At 37.1% G+C, this 16,564-nt stretch overlaps 2 protein-coding genes across 2 annotated transcripts in view; one reads left to right on the top strand and one right to left on the bottom strand.

The window, feature by feature from the left end:
• LOC107746470 (Sjoegren syndrome nuclear autoantigen 1-like) overlaps positions 1 to 1,495 on the bottom strand; it is a 7,226-nt gene extending 5,731 nt beyond the window's left edge. The window contains exon 1 of the mRNA XM_016560692.1: positions 1,182 to 1,495. Coding sequence (XP_016416178.1) covers positions 1,182 to 1,233 — 52 coding nt within the window. The 5' untranslated portion in view covers positions 1,234 to 1,495. The remainder of the gene's footprint in view (positions 1 to 1,181) is intronic.
• A 1,928-nt stretch (positions 1,496 to 3,423) lies between these two features.
• On the top strand, positions 3,424 to 14,628 carry LOC107746468 (anaphase-promoting complex subunit 2-like). Its single transcript, XM_016560689.1, has 14 exons — positions 3,424 to 3,707; positions 3,909 to 4,164; positions 7,121 to 7,445; positions 8,090 to 8,222; positions 9,165 to 9,357; positions 9,448 to 9,567; positions 9,647 to 9,764; positions 9,863 to 10,041; positions 10,402 to 10,543; positions 11,781 to 11,856; positions 11,999 to 12,202; positions 12,695 to 12,827; positions 13,595 to 13,836; positions 13,950 to 14,628. Exons 1-14 carry the CDS (start codon positions 3,642 to 3,644, stop codon positions 14,160 to 14,162), a joined length of 2,400 nt encoding a protein of 799 aa, XP_016416175.1. The 5' UTR covers positions 3,424 to 3,641; the 3' UTR covers positions 14,163 to 14,628.
• The last annotated feature ends 1,936 nt before the right edge of the window (positions 14,629 to 16,564 follow it).

Raw genomic sequence — 16,564 nt, 5'->3', positions numbered from 1 at the left:
CCATCTAAATCATTCTGACAATGACGAGCGCTGTCTGGAGTTTTTAAAAAAAAAAATTTTTTTATCATAAATAAATATTGAATTTGGCAGGGACATTTTTCTGCGTGAGAAAAGGGATGTGTGGCGTGAGAGCGTGAGAATAGTGTCAATTGCCTGAGTCTCACGCTGAATGCCTGAGAGTTGGCAGCCCTGCATGCACCTGAATAATTATGTATGTAAATATGTATGTTACAATTATGAAAACGGTTTTATAATAAATTGCTGACAGTACAATACTGGACAATGATGTAATCTGCAGAATTTACACTTCAATTATGAGACTACAGTGTTTCCCATACATTGAGTGCGGGTGTTTTTATATCACTGTATTTACCGATGAGCTTTGTAAAAATCGACGCGTTTCAAAAAGGCGGGGCATAGAGGAGAAACAATAATGTACAGTATGTGGAAAATAATGTGTTTTTTTAACTTTAAACTGCATAAACACATTTCATTACACCAAATACACAAAATACTGTTCTTTTTAGCAGCATCATATGACCCCTTTAACTAAACCAGAGCAGACGAAACTTGCTGCTTTGGCAAGGGGCGGGGCAGTACTGAAACGCCGTCTAAGCTGTTCGCCAATCACAACGCACTGGGACAGCTAACCAATCACATCACATTTCGTTTTTCGGAAGGCGGGCGTTCATCAAACCCGGAACTAATCGAGCCGTTTCTGCCAGGATGGGGAGAAAGGTATTGTAATAAGGTAAATTATGTAAAAAAATAATGCGTTTTTCGAAATACCAAGCATGAGAGCATGTTCTAGTACACCCCCAAAACAAATTCAAGACATTGTAAAAGAGCATAATAGGACCCCTTTAAACCACTGAAGCTTTAAAGGAAACCATATTTATGTCTCACAAAAACACACGTCTTCTTTGCCCTCAGTTAGTTATAAAAGCTGTTCTTTCGGGGAAAGAAGAAAGGCACAGGATGACAGGTGTCACAAAAGTCTTCTAATCACTACTAAGCTAGTATAATGACTACAAATGTCAGCGTAGACGAGCTGCATATAAGTTTCTTCTACCCATGACAAGTAACTTACATACAACTAGAAGAAAACAATATCAAAAAGAAAATCTAAGGTTATGTTCCCCCGACAGCAAAATGATACATCTTGGTCGATGGCTACTTACACTTGACAAGCTCATTGTTGTAGGTTTGCAGCGCAGCTCCTTGCTGGGTCATTCTGATTAGCAGGCTAGCTCGCTAACTACAAGAAGATGCCCGCCTGCACTAGTTTAATCACTAAGAGCGTTTCATGCAACTTAGCATTAAAGTCTGTTTGTTGGTTGTACCTTCAGAGTCAGATTCTTGCTTGAATTAGCAAGCCACGAACTTTACCGAGCGTTAAATGGAACACATCTGCGAGGGGAGTAACTTTAAAGAAAACATTCCAGAAGCCCAGAAGCGGTTAAGTCAAGTCTCCCTCCTGTTTCCATGGGAACGTTCAAGAAGCGTCATCACGTCGGTTTCCGTTAGACTTTTATTTTAGAATTTAGGATAAAGTTGTATAAAAATAGTTTTCATTATTAAAAAGCTAAACAACAACAAAAACTATGGACCCTTTTCACAAGACTGTGAATGACGCGTTTAACGGTCATCAGCATCGTAAACGTAAATCCTTTAAAGTTTTTAATATTTGTATTTTTAAAAAAATGTATGTACATTTATAACACTATTCTTTGTATTATATCACCTTTGCATCAAATTACAAAAAAAGTTGGTTGCAGAACTACATAATACATGTTCATAGACATACATAGTAACGTGTAACATAATAGGCTATAAACAGTACTAATGGCATTAGTTAGATGTCTGATATGTTAGCCTATGTATTTTTATGCTATTCTCCCACGATTCTGAAAACAAACATTAGACAACCAAAGAAAATATGTAATTTGAGTTTCTGACTAAATGTTTTTTTAATGTTATAAATGAGTCTATTTATAAATGTCTAAAATGTTATAAATGAGTGTATTTAAAAATATTTATTAATTTAAATGAATTCATTATGTAGCTAAAAAATCATTTGAAAAAAAGAAGAAGACTTATTTAGTCCAGAGTTTTTGAACGAATCTCTTGAATGATTTAGACATCAAATACATTTAACAGTCACTGTTTGCCACCTACTGGCATAATGTAATATATACAATATATATTTGAAGCGTATCATTAGTTTCAGAGGCGTCATGCCCATTCAAAGTGACGTGACGTGCCCCCTCAGATTTTTGAGCCAAGTGGATTTTGAATGCAGCTTCTAAAAGACAAAAAATGGCCGATTAATATTTTCTATATTTAATACAATCACACTGGTGTGATTAGAACATTCAGTGTCATATCATCAGCGGCTAAATTCAAATCTGCTTTCGCTGGCTGGCGCTGAGCCAGAGACAGAATTTTTTCTCTACCGGTGCTAAGGGGGGGCTAGACCAATATGTGGGGGTGCTAAGAAAATAAATGATATTGATGACGTCAGAGTTACTTCATAAAGAAATGGGGCTAAACCGGGGCTATTAAAAATTCTGACGGGGCTATAGCCCCCCCTAGCCCCGGTGTAGCGCCGTCACTGATAGATCAACATAATCTATAAAGGTGAGAATGAAGATATTTCATGATAATTAAGTTAATGCTTTTAGGAATGTTTCGAATAAAAAGGAACAAATTTAAACATAAGTGCTGTTGTGGCTGCTCGTGCCCCCTCAAAAATAATGAGTGCATGACGCCCCTGATTAGTTCCAAAGGTTTATTACTCGTTTTGATCGCGGCTGCCGCAACATCAGAGTTTATATCCGGATTAAAAACCTTTCTCCAAATACTTTCGTTATTATTTAATGTTTGCAACATAGAAATGTAGCCTACTGTGTAAGTAGACTGTTTGTGTAGACTGTTTCAAAACATAAAGCTTAGGCTACATGATCTGGATCAGCGGCTGCGCGAAAGCAGGTTTAAATATTCCAATGTGATTGTGTTTTCAAAGGTTTAATAGCAAAGTCCCTTTAAGACAAAGGTATTCTATAGTCTTTGTTTAATAGACATAGCGGAATCACCGTCATTTAGGAATAAGATCGCGTGTGTTTTATTCGAGATCGCGATCTTTTAATGATTAAGCGTGCATACATATGAGCCTATAGCCTGTATATATATATATTTTTTTTTTTTTTGTAGTCCATGTCATATTTGTACCAGACCTCAAAAGTAACACGGGCCCAGGCCCGGGCGGCCCCCCCGCTTCCGCGACCCATGATCAGATACATTTATACATTCATCTCTGATAGTGCCAAATACCTGCGCTATATTATTGTTGTTGTTGTCGTTACTAGTACTACTACTTTTACTTTTTTATTTTATTTATTCAATGCCATAAGACTACTATTTTACGTCAGCGTGTCGTCATCAGCGCGCGACAGTCGTTTGAAGAAGAGCGCTATAATTTGTCGACGCAATGTCTAAAGAGGATCTTTTAAATGGCTTTGATCATACGATTTTGGACTAAACAGTCACAGAGTAAAATCAAAATCCACGTATGGTAACGGCACAAAACAGTATTCTTGTATCACAGGATATATGACTATTGTTTACAGCCTGAGAGAGGAATGAACGAGGCGCAGTCGATGCCGCGGGGACTTTCAGCAGCCTGGGACACAGTGACATCTGCACTGGTGAGTATTAGATATAACCTTACTACAGTGTAACTAGGTAAAAACGGTTGCTGAAATCGCTTCTGATCTAAATCCAAGCTAAATCCAGCTTCTGATGGTAGCTACATTAACAAAACAAGTACCTTGGTACTTGGACATGGTTATAGCATTGATGAAGTACCTTTGAGTGCCAAAAGCTGAAACCCAACCATGTCTCTCTAGGTGTCTCCTGTGCCACCAAATGCTTCGACTGATGAGGTTCTCTCTGAAACCTTGGCCCTGCTGGGTGTACATGGACTGGGTCAGTATGTGGAAGGTTGGCTGCTGGAGACTCTGCAGGTGCGTTTGACTACTTCTGTTGCTCCAGAGTTCTGGACGGGGCTTAAGCAGCCAGAGCGGGAGTCACAGGAGAGGGACAGGGCAAAGGCTTTACTAGAAGCCTTCAGAAACCTTCTCCAAGAGCTGCAACCTTTCCTTGGTATGTCACACCCTACTCGGTGGCAACGGTTTTATTAAAATATCTATTAACATATTAACAGCCTATGTGTATTTGAAAAACAGATGTTAGACAGGCATAGTGTTCGCTTATTGTTGCAGTTGTGTCATAGCTGACTTAATTTTATTAGAAAAACTATAAAACTACACTAAACTATATAAAGTGTACTTTTTGTTGCTGGTTGAAACACTAAAATCGAAATGTTGTAGCATAGTTGTTCTCAACTGCCCAACATAATTCTCTCTCTCTCTCTTTCTCTCTCTCTCTCTCTCTCTCTCAATTAAATTCAATTACATTCAAATGAGCTTTATTGGCATGACTGTGGAATAGCAAAATGTTGCCAAAGCAATAAACAGTGAACAAGTTATACAGGCATATAGATAGATTAAAACAACAACAACAACAAAAACTGATTCATTATTCAACTTATTCACTTTACACTCTCTCTCTCTAGTATTATCAAGTATTATTGATGTAAACTGGGACTGTTAATATAGATAAATTAGCCACAATTTAGTTCAGGTTTAAAGAACTACATTTTTCAGTAAAAACATTAGTTATTGAGGAGAAAAAAGAAATAGGCTATGATTTCAGTTTATGTATCCTGATTCTGTGCTTTGTTAAAATTAAGATAGCTTGTTTTAATATATTAATGTTTAATAATATTTATGTGAATTAATAACAATACGTCGTCATGTGGACCCCTTAGAAGTTTTCAGATCCCCCTAGTTGGCCCTGCCAAAATCAAGACTTTGTAAAAGAGCATAATAGGACCCCTTTAAAATGGTCTTAAAATGTCTTAATTCACTCTTCCACAAATTAAGGCCTTAAAAGGTCTTAAATTGGAGCTGAAAGTCTTAAATTCATGAAGTTGTGGCATTAAATGTTGCATGCACTACAAAAAAAAAGAGAATATTTCCTCTTGTTTTCCAGAACAAATATCTAAGCATCCTTATACATTTACTTGAGTTGCAAAATGAAGATATGAAGGCTGAGGAACAGAACAATATTAAGTGAGTTTATGCTTAAAACTAGAACAATGCATTGCTCAGGTGTGATTTTGGCCCATTCTTCCACACAAACAGTCTTCAAATCTTGACCGTTCCATGGGCCTCTTCTATAAACTCTTAAGTTCTTTCCATAGATTTTCTATTGGATTCAAGTCAGGTGATTGGCTGGGCCATTCTAGCAGCTTTATTTTCCTTCTCTGAAACCAAATGAGAGTTTCCTTGGCTGTGTTTGGGATCATTGTCTCGCTGGAATGTCCACCCTCATTTCATTTTTTACAGTGTAGTGTGAGGTCCCAGATGGACAGTGTGAAAGAGTTTAGTGATGGGCTGTGGCCGAATGAAAGATGGGGTCCAATCTCTCAAAAGCACTGAATCAAATCATTGCTTCCAGCTGCTGAACGAGATATGTGAAGTGTTTGTATGAGACAGAGAAAGAGTGTGTGAGAAAAGGAGACAGAGTGTGAGTGTGTTTAACACAGACTGTTCTTCTTGATAAAGTCCTCAGATGAAAAGAAGCTGAGCCCACTGAGGACTTCCATCTGTGTGCTTCTTATAATCTTAGTCTCCACAAGGAATAAAAGGGAGATAGCGAGTGAGAACGGCATGGAATTACATATAGAATGGGAAAAATAAAATGTAGGAAAGGGTCATGTTACATTTGGAACGGGTTACATTTTCCTCCATTTCCTTCCATTTTTTTTTAAAATGAATTTCCAAAACGGGGAATTCATTAGGAATTAATATGGAAAAGAAAAGAAAGTTAGAAACACACCACAGAATTAGTACTATGCATGACTGCTTTATACAAATAGAGTATTGTGAATAAGCCGTGATATATAATCAGCCTAATTTACATAGAATAGAACCTAAATTACACTTAAAAGTACACTTAAAAAAAAAGTACACTTAAAAGAATGACTTTAAACATTTACAGTGCAGCACTAGTTTAGCACATTTAGCACCTGATTAAACTGCTTTGTGGTTGTTTATTTAATAATTCACAAAATTGATCTAAAATACATTACAAAACATTTTTTGTGGATTTTTTCACAGAACGTCTAAATTTTTTGATTTCTGTTTTGCATCACTGACCATATCATTTTAGTGTCTTAAATACTGGACTAACTGATTGCCGCCATAGTGCACTTGCTCCTGTGTTTATGTACACTATCATGGCATGACCAGAAATAACTGGCATACTGTATTTGTTGCATTCATTCTTAGGGGCAGTTCACACAGAACTCGTTTTTGCATTCAAATGTGTTACTTTTCCAATATGCCAGACGTTGGGTAAGTTACTCTATAAAAGTAATTAATTACTAGTTGAGTCATTCCATTTTAATACACATAACTTAATTTCTAGAACTTAATTTCAGAACTTATTTGTATGTATGGATTACTTGTGTTGTTACCGACATCTGGTGAAAATTTCATGTCAACATCACCTCAGAAATATATTTACTGAGAAAAATGGTGATGTGTTCAATACTTATTTTACCCGCTGGGTAAGTATCTGTCAGTGGGGTATGAAAACTTTAAATTATAAACTTGATTAATTGAAAACAAGTAAATGTATCTTGATTTATGAATCTTTAGACATTTGAACTGGAAAAGTTCAAGAAGATCACTTTTTTGCATTGTGATAAGAGGGTACAGTAAAAGTTATTTCCATATTTTAGTATTTGTGAGCAGAGCTATTCAAGTTTTGAGCTATTGTTTTTGTAAAATGAATTAATTAAAATGAGTTCTGTGGTAAGTTGTATTTTCTTAAATCTAAAAAGTTCAGATGTCTTAATGTATTTATTAATAATTTTTATTTTTGATTTTCAGAGGGAATTGTGACCTGATTTTTCTTTGTGAGATTCATCCTGCCCAGTGTTTCTTGAGTCTACTGTGTTAATATTACTCTCCCTCTTTTATTTTTCAAGATGGTCTTGAGAGACTGGGCTCATGGCAGGATGAGAGCCGTGGAGGTCTGTCTGGTCCAGGGGCCCGTGGTCTGACAGAGAGAGCTTTCTCTGTCATTCGTGCCATTCTTCTGTTCTCCCCTCCACCTGTGCTGCAAGAGCGTGTGTTGGAGTTTTACAGCCGCACGTTCTCCGTGCACATGAGTCAGGCAGGGGAAGCTGTGGAGGCTGAGGAGGGCACAGTGGATCATGATGAAGGTGGTTTGTGCCCAGGCTGTGCTGTCCTCCCTCACCTGTGTTGGTGTCAGGAAGCTCTAGAGCAGCTTCAAGAGCTCAGCCACATACTGTGAGTTGAAGAGAAGTACCATTCTGATAATCCTACAGATGCTGCCCTTTCCTTTGTTGTTTAGTCACTACTTACATAATGTTGCTGTGGTGTAAGAGTGCTGTATGTCTGTATAAGTTAAATTGTGGCAATGTTTGGAATGGAATACTAGCATGCAGCATATTATACAGTACATACTGTTTACTACTAAAAAAGCTTTCCAAAACAGATTGTAATAGCATGCAGTATTCCCAGTAGTATTTTATATAGTATGTTATATTTTACACGTTAAAAGAGATGTTCTGTGTCCAACAACAGGAGAAGCAATGTGCTCAGTGCAAAACGTTTTTGTTTCACATCTTAATCGGTATCACAACAGACAATAGCGCTATGGATTGATTTTATTTATAGAGAAGTATTTACAATATTTTATCTAATGAAATGGACTCAAAAAGTTAACTCTTCAAAATTCTTATATACTCAATAGCATAAAACATGAATATGTGTGCCACCATTCATAGACATCCACAGCTATTACTGCATAACAGTAACATTTAGAAGAATATCAAATACTTTGTTGGAGAGGTGGATTGCTAGGATATATAATGTCTTCACAAATGTCTTATGAAGATGTCTTATCTAATATCTTATAATGTTAATTTCAGCTCCAAACTACAGCTGTTGGAGCGTGTGAGCTCAGAGGCCGTGACCAGCATCCTGCACCAGCTGATAGAGCAGAGGATGGAGCAGCGCTGCAGGGGAGAATACGAGAGCTCTTTTCTCACAGACTTCAATGATGTATACACTTTTCATCCAGTTACACAGTAGAAGCCGTTTAATTTTATATGATCTCCAATGTTGATGCTTAGAATTATGCACAAGGATTTAAATTTATGTAAAAATTCCATTAAGAGTCCGAAATGTATAACTTGATCCATGTAGATTTGAAATGAGGTTGATTTGTCAGCACAAAACCTCTGCCAACTTGACTTGAAGTGTGTGCAAATTCTGATGTGTGGCAGGTTTAAATAATGATAATTTATATCATTACATTAACTTTTGATCTTTTGAAAGGTTATACATGTGTAAAAACACTACAGGTTTTTTATTAAGGGTTTGGGGATGTTCAGCAGATCCCGAACCCAAAGTATGAGCTGCAGTCGTACGTAATGGACCCCATAAATATGGGGTAGGGGTTGTCTAGATGTACGAAGATAATAATATAAAAATTTTTTTATTCCACTACACAAATTAGTGAGAAATTTTCTATTTAAAATGGTTGATTGGTTAAGAAACAGTCAATCGTAAGAATCATAGCTGCACTTCTTTTTAAACTATGCGTATATAAAGTGTACTTAACCAAGAAAGTCCTGAGTAATACAAGGTAACTAATTTAAATTGACTTTAGGATCAGGGTTATTACATTGTTATTATCTAGTCATTGTAATAACTTTTGCAAGTACATAATATGTGTCTATAAAACAGGACTGTAAAATAAAAAGCTGCCAAAATCATAACATAAATTGATTAAATTTTCTTAGTCGTTTGTTTTCATTGGTGAGCATAAGAAAGATTTTGAGCTAATTAGCTTCAAGCATATGGTGGATTTGTTTTTTGTTTTTACAATTTCATATTCAAGCTTAAAGTGTCCATTTAAAATGCTGTTAATTAAGAAATTGTGTTTAGTCTTATTGATGGACGCTCATCTAAAATAACACTAATAAATCACTGCGTTTCCAGTGGTTGGGGCAGGTTTTGGGATGGCTGAGCAGGGTGTTTGCCAGTAAGGTGGAAGAGGTAGGCAGTGATGCCACACCTACAGATGGTCAGCCAGCCAATGCTCTCCTCCAGCGCTGGCACTGTCACATGCACCAGTTCTTCTGCCGTATCTACGTAAACATGAGGATCGAGGAGCTCTTCAGTATCATACGAGGTGAGAACGAAACTCCATTAATGTAGCATACTACATGTAGTCTCATCTTGGTTGCTTCATAGGAAATTTATTTCTGCTTAATTGTTGCAGATTTTCCAGAGTCTATTCCTGCCATCGAGGATCTTAAGTTCTGTCTGCAACGGACCAATCAGAGACAGCAGCTTCTTGCCTCCCTCAAATCAGCCTTTGAAACACGACTGCTGCATCCAGGTCAGTGATTCAGGACATTGCTAAATACTCATGTGTGAAAATGTTTTGACTTTCATCATGTTTTCTTTTCCCACTTCAGGAGTCCACACATCTGACATTATCACTGTTTACATCTCTGCCATCAAAGCTCTAAGAGCGCTCGACCCCTCTATGGTGATCTTGCAAGTGGCCTGCCAACCCATTCGCAGATATCTCAGGTCAGTGGGGCTGCGTGTCTCAAGATAGTTGTGCTTGTTTGTAAACCAGTTCCATTACTGAAGTAGTTAATTCTATGTTGTAATGTTGGAAATTACAGAACGCGTGAGGACACTGTGCGTCAAATAGTGGGCAGTCTGACGGGTGATGCAGAGGGTTGTACTGATCTAGCCAGTGAGCTCTCTCGAGCTGACCCTGTTACCTTGGAGACACAGGATAGTGAAGATGAGGGGAGTGATCCAGAGGACTGGACCCCAGATCCCACTGATGCTCTCACAGGTTAGTGTTAACTGTCAGCTGTTTTTTAATTTTATTTATTTATTTACTTATTTATTTGTTTATTTTTATTTTGAGGAATTTGTGACACATTTATTCAGGATTCTTTGCTGAATAAAAGTATTTATAAAATATATTTAATATTAATAATGCTAAATGAAAATAAATAATGTTAAATGCAGTTTCATGGCTAGTTTAAGATATTTCTGGTGGAATATTTCTGTCAAATTTACCAGCCATTCACATGGGTGTAGAATACAGTCAATACAGAATACATAAGTGAATGCAGTCTGCAGTCAAAGAAATTTGGGTCCTAACAGGTAATCAACATTTCAGTTCTCTCTCACTGTCTTCTCTCTGTAGATAAAACTGGCTCTAAACGGCGCTCTTCTGACATCATCAGTCTGCTGGTCAGCATTTATGGAAGTAAAGAGATCTTCATTAATGAGTACAAGACTGTACTGGCTGACCGACTTCTGCATCAGCTAAACTACAACACAGCCAGGTAACCCACCTTGCACACATGAACATATACACTTTTCCCTCTATAAACCTTCACTTAATGCTCTTGAATCATCTTCAGACCTGCCAACCTGTACGCATTTTGCGTAGCGGATACGCATTTTGACCTCAAAGTACGCTGGTACGATTTGTTACTCTAAAGCAAAATGTGCAGTGTTGGGGTGCCTCCAGGACCAGGGTTGGGAACCACTGCTCTAAACTACACAAAAAACCTGGTGACGCCTCTGTCCACCTGCAGTATTCAAAACAAGCAACAGAAAAAGATGAAGAGTTCAACCAATCAGAGCGTTTTTTTGTAGGTTTTGCTTTTAAATTTCCTCTCAATGTGAAAGCACGCACGTGATGGAGATTTACCGCTGATTACAGAACCGGCTTTTCTGACAAGATGCGCGTTAAATATCGCATGCGATTTATCGTGCAGCCCTAATCCCTACTTTTTACTCTAAAATACTGTATGGCAGGAATATCACAACCTGAGTGCAGACCCTGATTATTAACCTATAAAAAATATTTAACATTAAATCTTGCAACCTCAGTGTGAAGCCCCTCGGCCACACTAATGGTACTTAAACAAATTTGGTTGGTAGGTTTGCATCTTATTAACTTTGGTTTGGTTTAAAGCAGTCATATCATCCTCTCAAATCGTTTTTGCTGCTGTAGCTTTAAGACATGTGTGAACACCCTTTGTTATGATCGAAATAATGTAAATGCTTGCTCATTGACTGCTGGTTTGTTGTTGCAGTCCAAAATAGTTTGCACTGCTCCGTCCTTCAATAACAGCCTCTTTACTTTGCTTTACATTGATTGTGATCAAATTTTATTGAGAGTTCACAACATTACAAACAGTCTACAAATAGGACAAATACAATAAATAAATAGTATGAATACAAATAAAAGTAAAATAAATAAATGGTATGTTTTCAAATATAATGACATATATTTCAAATATTTTGAAATCATTGAGTAAAGACTTTTTAAAATCTTTTTTTAGTTTTTGAAAATTTAATTGACTATTGATAGGCTCTCTTTTTATACACTGCTTTTTTAATATTTAAAAATGTTTGGAAATTTAATTAATGATTTCATATAATGATCTATAACAAAAGATTAAAGACATTTTAAAGCAAAAGAGAACGAGAAGTGCTGTTTGTTTACTATGTTTTTATTATGTACAGTACAGTACTTGTGTACTTTAATTCCCTCTGTATTTGTTTTTATAGAGAGATTCGCAATGTAGAGCTTCTGAAACTGAGGTTTGGCGAGTCCCACATGCATTACTGTGAGGTGATGCTAAAGGTATGTTTCGCGATTTTCTCAGCTCTAGTCCACATATTTACTTCTCTTAGTTATCCTGTTATCATGAAATGTGACCTGAAATGGATTTACTTCCATTACGTGAGCTATTTATATTTTTGAACGTGTCTGTCTTTCTCTGCAGGATGTAGCAGACTCTCGGCGGATCAACGCTAATATTCGTGAGGAAGAGAGTCGTCTTCCTGTAGAGGAGCAGTCTACATTACCGCTGTCTTCCATGATCATCTCATCTGAGTTCTGGCCCCAGCTGAAGGAGGAGAAGATGGAACTGCCTGCGGTCGTCTCTAAAGCAATGGAGGAATACACACACCGCTTTGAAAAACTCAAGGTACTCCCAGTCCATTGGTTCTCAACTGGTTTTGTGGTAAGACCCAGATACTATGTTGAGCATCAAGTGTTCACCCAAGGCAGTGACAAGAGTTTGTTTAGATTCTTCAGTTGTTCATGATTTCCAAATCATGCCATTGATGATTTTTCTTTATTCCAATGTTCTGTTGAAAATGCTGGTCACACTTTATTTGAAAGTGCGATTCTCACTGTAAACAAACCATTAACTACGACGTTTGCCTCAATAAACTCCTAATTTGCTGCTTGTTAATATTTAGTAAGGTAGTTAAGTTTAGGTACTGGGTAGGATTAGGGATGCAGAATATGGTCATGCAGAATATGTGCTTTATAAGAACTATTAAACAGCCAATATGTTTATAATAGGCATGCTAATATGCAACTAGTGAGAATTGGTCCCTATACTAAAGTGTTACCAAAATGCTTAAAGCCGTATCTTTTTTTTTTTTTTTTCTTTCTTTTTATTATTTTGCAGGCCATGAGGACTCTGAGGTGGAAGCCTCACCTGGGTTCTGTTACGCTGGATTTGGAGCTGGAGAACAGAACCATCGCAAACCTCACAGTGACTCCCATCCATGCTTCCATCATTTTACACTTCCAGGACAAAGGTGTGAAGAATTAATTCGCCCAAATATTTTTTTCACCCATTTTGGGTGAACAACAATACAGTCAATACACTCTGACGTTTGATGCCTTTATGAGACTTTGCTAGGATTTGAATACTTTATGCAACATGGAACTATTTGGGAGAAATCAATGGGAATGGGATCAGACACGGACCAGACTCAAACCAAAATAGGCCAACCCCTGGTTCCCTCAACAGAAAATTGAATAGGGTTTTTCCATTGGAAAAACAGCTCTGTGACCAACAAAATTTGATGATGATTCTTACACATTTTGTTCATTGTGATAATCTTCAAATTTTGAAGCCTAAATACAATCAGGTTCAATGTCACCATCACTATGCTTCTGACCAAAACATTTGCCCTGAAAGCTTGAGGTAAAAAAGTTAGCAAAACTTTGATTAGAAACACAAAAAGTGTGTGAAAGCGGACAACTGGGTAGACTATTTTTCTTGTTTGGCGTGATATTGCGTAATGTCCCTGACAACCTTTAGAGTTCCATTTAGTTGCACTTGTTAATAACGTTATTACTGGTGTATTTTATGTAGTAGAATAAAACATGAAAATACTTTGATATTGTGTTAACCACAGACCTTATTTCCCTGTACTGGTTTCCAGGTTTTGAACTAAAAATATACCTGCAGCAGTCTTATGCATTATGAGCATGTGCACTACCTAGTGTGCGAATGAATGCCACAATCTTGATTATTTGTTGGCTTGAATTCCCATTACTATTTGTTTTCCTTCATTAGGCACATGGACATTGGAAGAGCTGAGTAGTGTCCTAGGTGTGCCACAAGAGATGGTGCGCAGGAAGCTGGCGCTGTGGCAGCAGCAGGGCGTGCTGCGGGAGGAAGCCGGAGGTCGATATACTGTGCAGGAGACAAGCTCTTGCAGAGAGAGATCCGACAGAAGTGTCATGCTCATAGACAGTGATGAGGAGGGAGACTCCAACACCGCAACACAGTCTGAGCAGAGAGAAGAGAAACTACAGGTGATTTATACACTTACAACTCTTGTCATAACGCAATAATGTAACGCTGCTCAGGACCTTTATTTGCCATGTAATGCTAAAACAATGCTAAACTGTTTTCCCTTATTTCTCAGCTGTTCTGGGCCTACATTCAGGCCATGCTGACTAACCTGGAGAGCATGACTTTGGAGAGGATCCACTCCATGCTGCGAATGTTTGTGGCCGCTGGGTCTGGGGTCACTGAGATGGATGTGAATGAGCTGCAGGCTTTCCTGCAGAAGAAAGTCAGGGCCCACCAGCTTATTGTGTCCACTGGTGTCTACAGGCTGCCCAAGACCACTCAGTAGTCAGAAACCATTGAGTGGAGATCAGAAAAACAATAATGAACTATCTCATAACTTGTGTCCCAAAACACAAAATTATCCTGGTTTGTTCATTGTGCAAAATAATAAAATGACAAATTTGGTAATCAAATCTTTGGAAACATTGGAGGGTTTTCAAGCATGAACTTAAGGTCATGCCACAGTGTTTCAATTGGGTTCAAGTCATGACTTTGACTAGGCTACTCCAAAACTTAACTTTTGCTTTTTTGGAGCCATTCATAGGACTTACTCCTCTGCTTTGGATTATTGTCCTGCTGCATAATCTAGCCGCGCTTGAGAACCCTCCCCAGAATGTATTTTAATCAGCTTCTTCCTCATCATTTCTGAAATTTCTTTCACCTTTTTTTATGCACTTTTGGCATAGTGTGTTACCATCCAGGTGGATGCTGCACACTGGTGGTGGATGAGGAGATACCCCCTGACAATGTAAAGCGCTTTGAGTGCCTAGAAAAGCGCTATATAAATGTAATTAATTATTATTATTATTATTATTACCAGGTAAGATATTTTAACCAACTTCATGCTGTTGAAAAAGTTCTATTTAAATGCTGATTTAATTAAACAAGGTTGTCAGTGATCAGACCTGATTGTGTCTAATCCAGCTGAACCCCATTATGAATGCAGCTTCATATGGAATTTGTAATTACAGGGGCAAATACATTTTCACACAGGCCCAGGTGGTATTCGATAACTTTTGCTTCAATAATTAATATTGTCATTTAAAATTGTATTTTGTGTTTGCTTAGGTTGCCTTTGTTTTATATTAGATTTAGTTCTCATTTCTGAAACTATTTATTATGAGCTATACACAAAAACAGAAGAAATCAGAATGAGGGCGAATGCATATTCACAGAACTATATGTCTACATAATTTCTGATTAAAAATTATCAACATAATTTGAATTAAAGGTCAAATTTTCTATATACTGTGTGTGTGTGTGTGTACTGCCATTCAAAAGATTGGTATCAGTAAGAATTAAAAAAATGGTAAAAAAAGTCTCTTCTGCTTATTCATTTGATCAAAAATACAGATATTGTGATTATTGATATTATAATAATATTGTGAAATATTATTGCAATTTAAAATAAAATTTATTCCTGTGATGCAATTTTCATCAGCTATTATTCTAAAATATTGTTATGCTGTTTTATTATCAGTGTTGAAAACAGTTGTGTTGCTTAATATTTTTTGGAACTTGTGACACTTTTTTTCAGGATTCTTTGATGAATAAAAAGGTAAAAAGAACAGCATTTATTCAAAATAGAAATCTTTTGTAACAATTAACACTACCGAAAAGACGGGTTAGTACATTTACATTTTTTTTTTTAATCTTTTCTTTTCTTTTTTAAAGAAATTACTATTAAAATTATACTAAAAAGATTTCTATTGTGAATATATGCTGTTCTTATATATCTTAATTTGGTTTGTTCCTTTTTTTGCTTTAATGAGAGCAGCATTTGAGTAGCATGAATGTTTGGTATTGCATTAGGCCACCACTTGATGTTCAGTGTAAATCCAGTTGAGAACCACTGTTTTAAATGGACCCTGAGGTCTCTGCAGAAAAAAAAAAGTGGAGATCTTTTCTGCACTCTGTGCTCCAGAAGTTGCCCGAAGGGTTCATATATTTTAATCTGGTGATTCTTGGGGCAGCAGTGGATGATCAGCATGTGAACCGAAGGCCTCTCATGACTTTCTCCCAATGCATGAAATAGGATGAGAGCTGACTCATCAGACCACACTGCTTTTTCCACTGCTTAATGTCCAAGATTGCACTCTTGACACCAGGTTATGCATCTGGGTTGGCCTTGGATGAAAGTGGATTCATGGCAAACATGCTGCAGTTTCCATCTCTTTGGAGCTCAGTGGAGTTTTTGTTGATTCTGGATCGCAGAGGTGCCGTTTTAATTCTTTAAAAGACATGAAAATGATGTGAAGTGTCTAATTCCTCCATGAATGTTGACTTCGGACTAGTGACCTAACTAGTGATTTTTTTAAAGTGTAGTTTATTATTTTTGAGATTTTGGATTGTGTGTGTGTGTAGTGGTAATTGTCCTCCCTAGTTACAAATGAACTTGTCTGACCTCTCTTGGCAGCTTATAAAATGGCAATTCCACAGTTTACTGTTCAAGAGGGATTTGATCTCTTTTTGTTGCAAATTGTTACTTCCTCACCATCACCATTTGATTAAAGAAAAGAAAAATTGTCACATTAACATGCACAAATGTAATGGTACCAACATGTTCCCAACAACTGTAGTGTATAATTAACATGTGCCACATACACAATGTATAGCCTACTGTATAAAATGCGGAGTATAAACCTGAGTGCCAATATACATATAACTTAATTAAATACAATATAATAG

Source organism: Sinocyclocheilus rhinocerous, unplaced genomic scaffold, assembly GCF_001515625.1.
Source record: "Sinocyclocheilus rhinocerous isolate Xijiao unplaced genomic scaffold, SAMN03320098_v1.1 scaffold739, whole genome shotgun sequence".
NCBI lineage: Eukaryota > Metazoa > Chordata > Actinopteri > Cypriniformes > Cyprinidae > Sinocyclocheilus > Sinocyclocheilus rhinocerous.
The sequence above is the reverse complement of the archived record's forward strand: the minus strand, read 5'-3'. Positions and strand labels throughout refer to the sequence as shown.

Excerpts from the sequence above, each read along its gene's own strand:
- LOC107746468 (XM_016560689.1), top strand. The coding sequence starts at position 3,642 with ATGAACGAGGCGCAGTCGATGCCGCGGGGACTTTCAGCAGCCTGGGAC. Across the intron at positions 12,203-12,694 it reads ACCGCTTTGAAAAACTCAAG|GCCATGAGGACTCTGAGGTG; the intron begins GTACTCCCAGTC and ends ATTATTTTGCAG. Across the intron at positions 12,828-13,594 it reads TTTACACTTCCAGGACAAAG|GCACATGGACATTGGAAGAG; the intron begins GTGTGAAGAATT and ends TTCCTTCATTAG.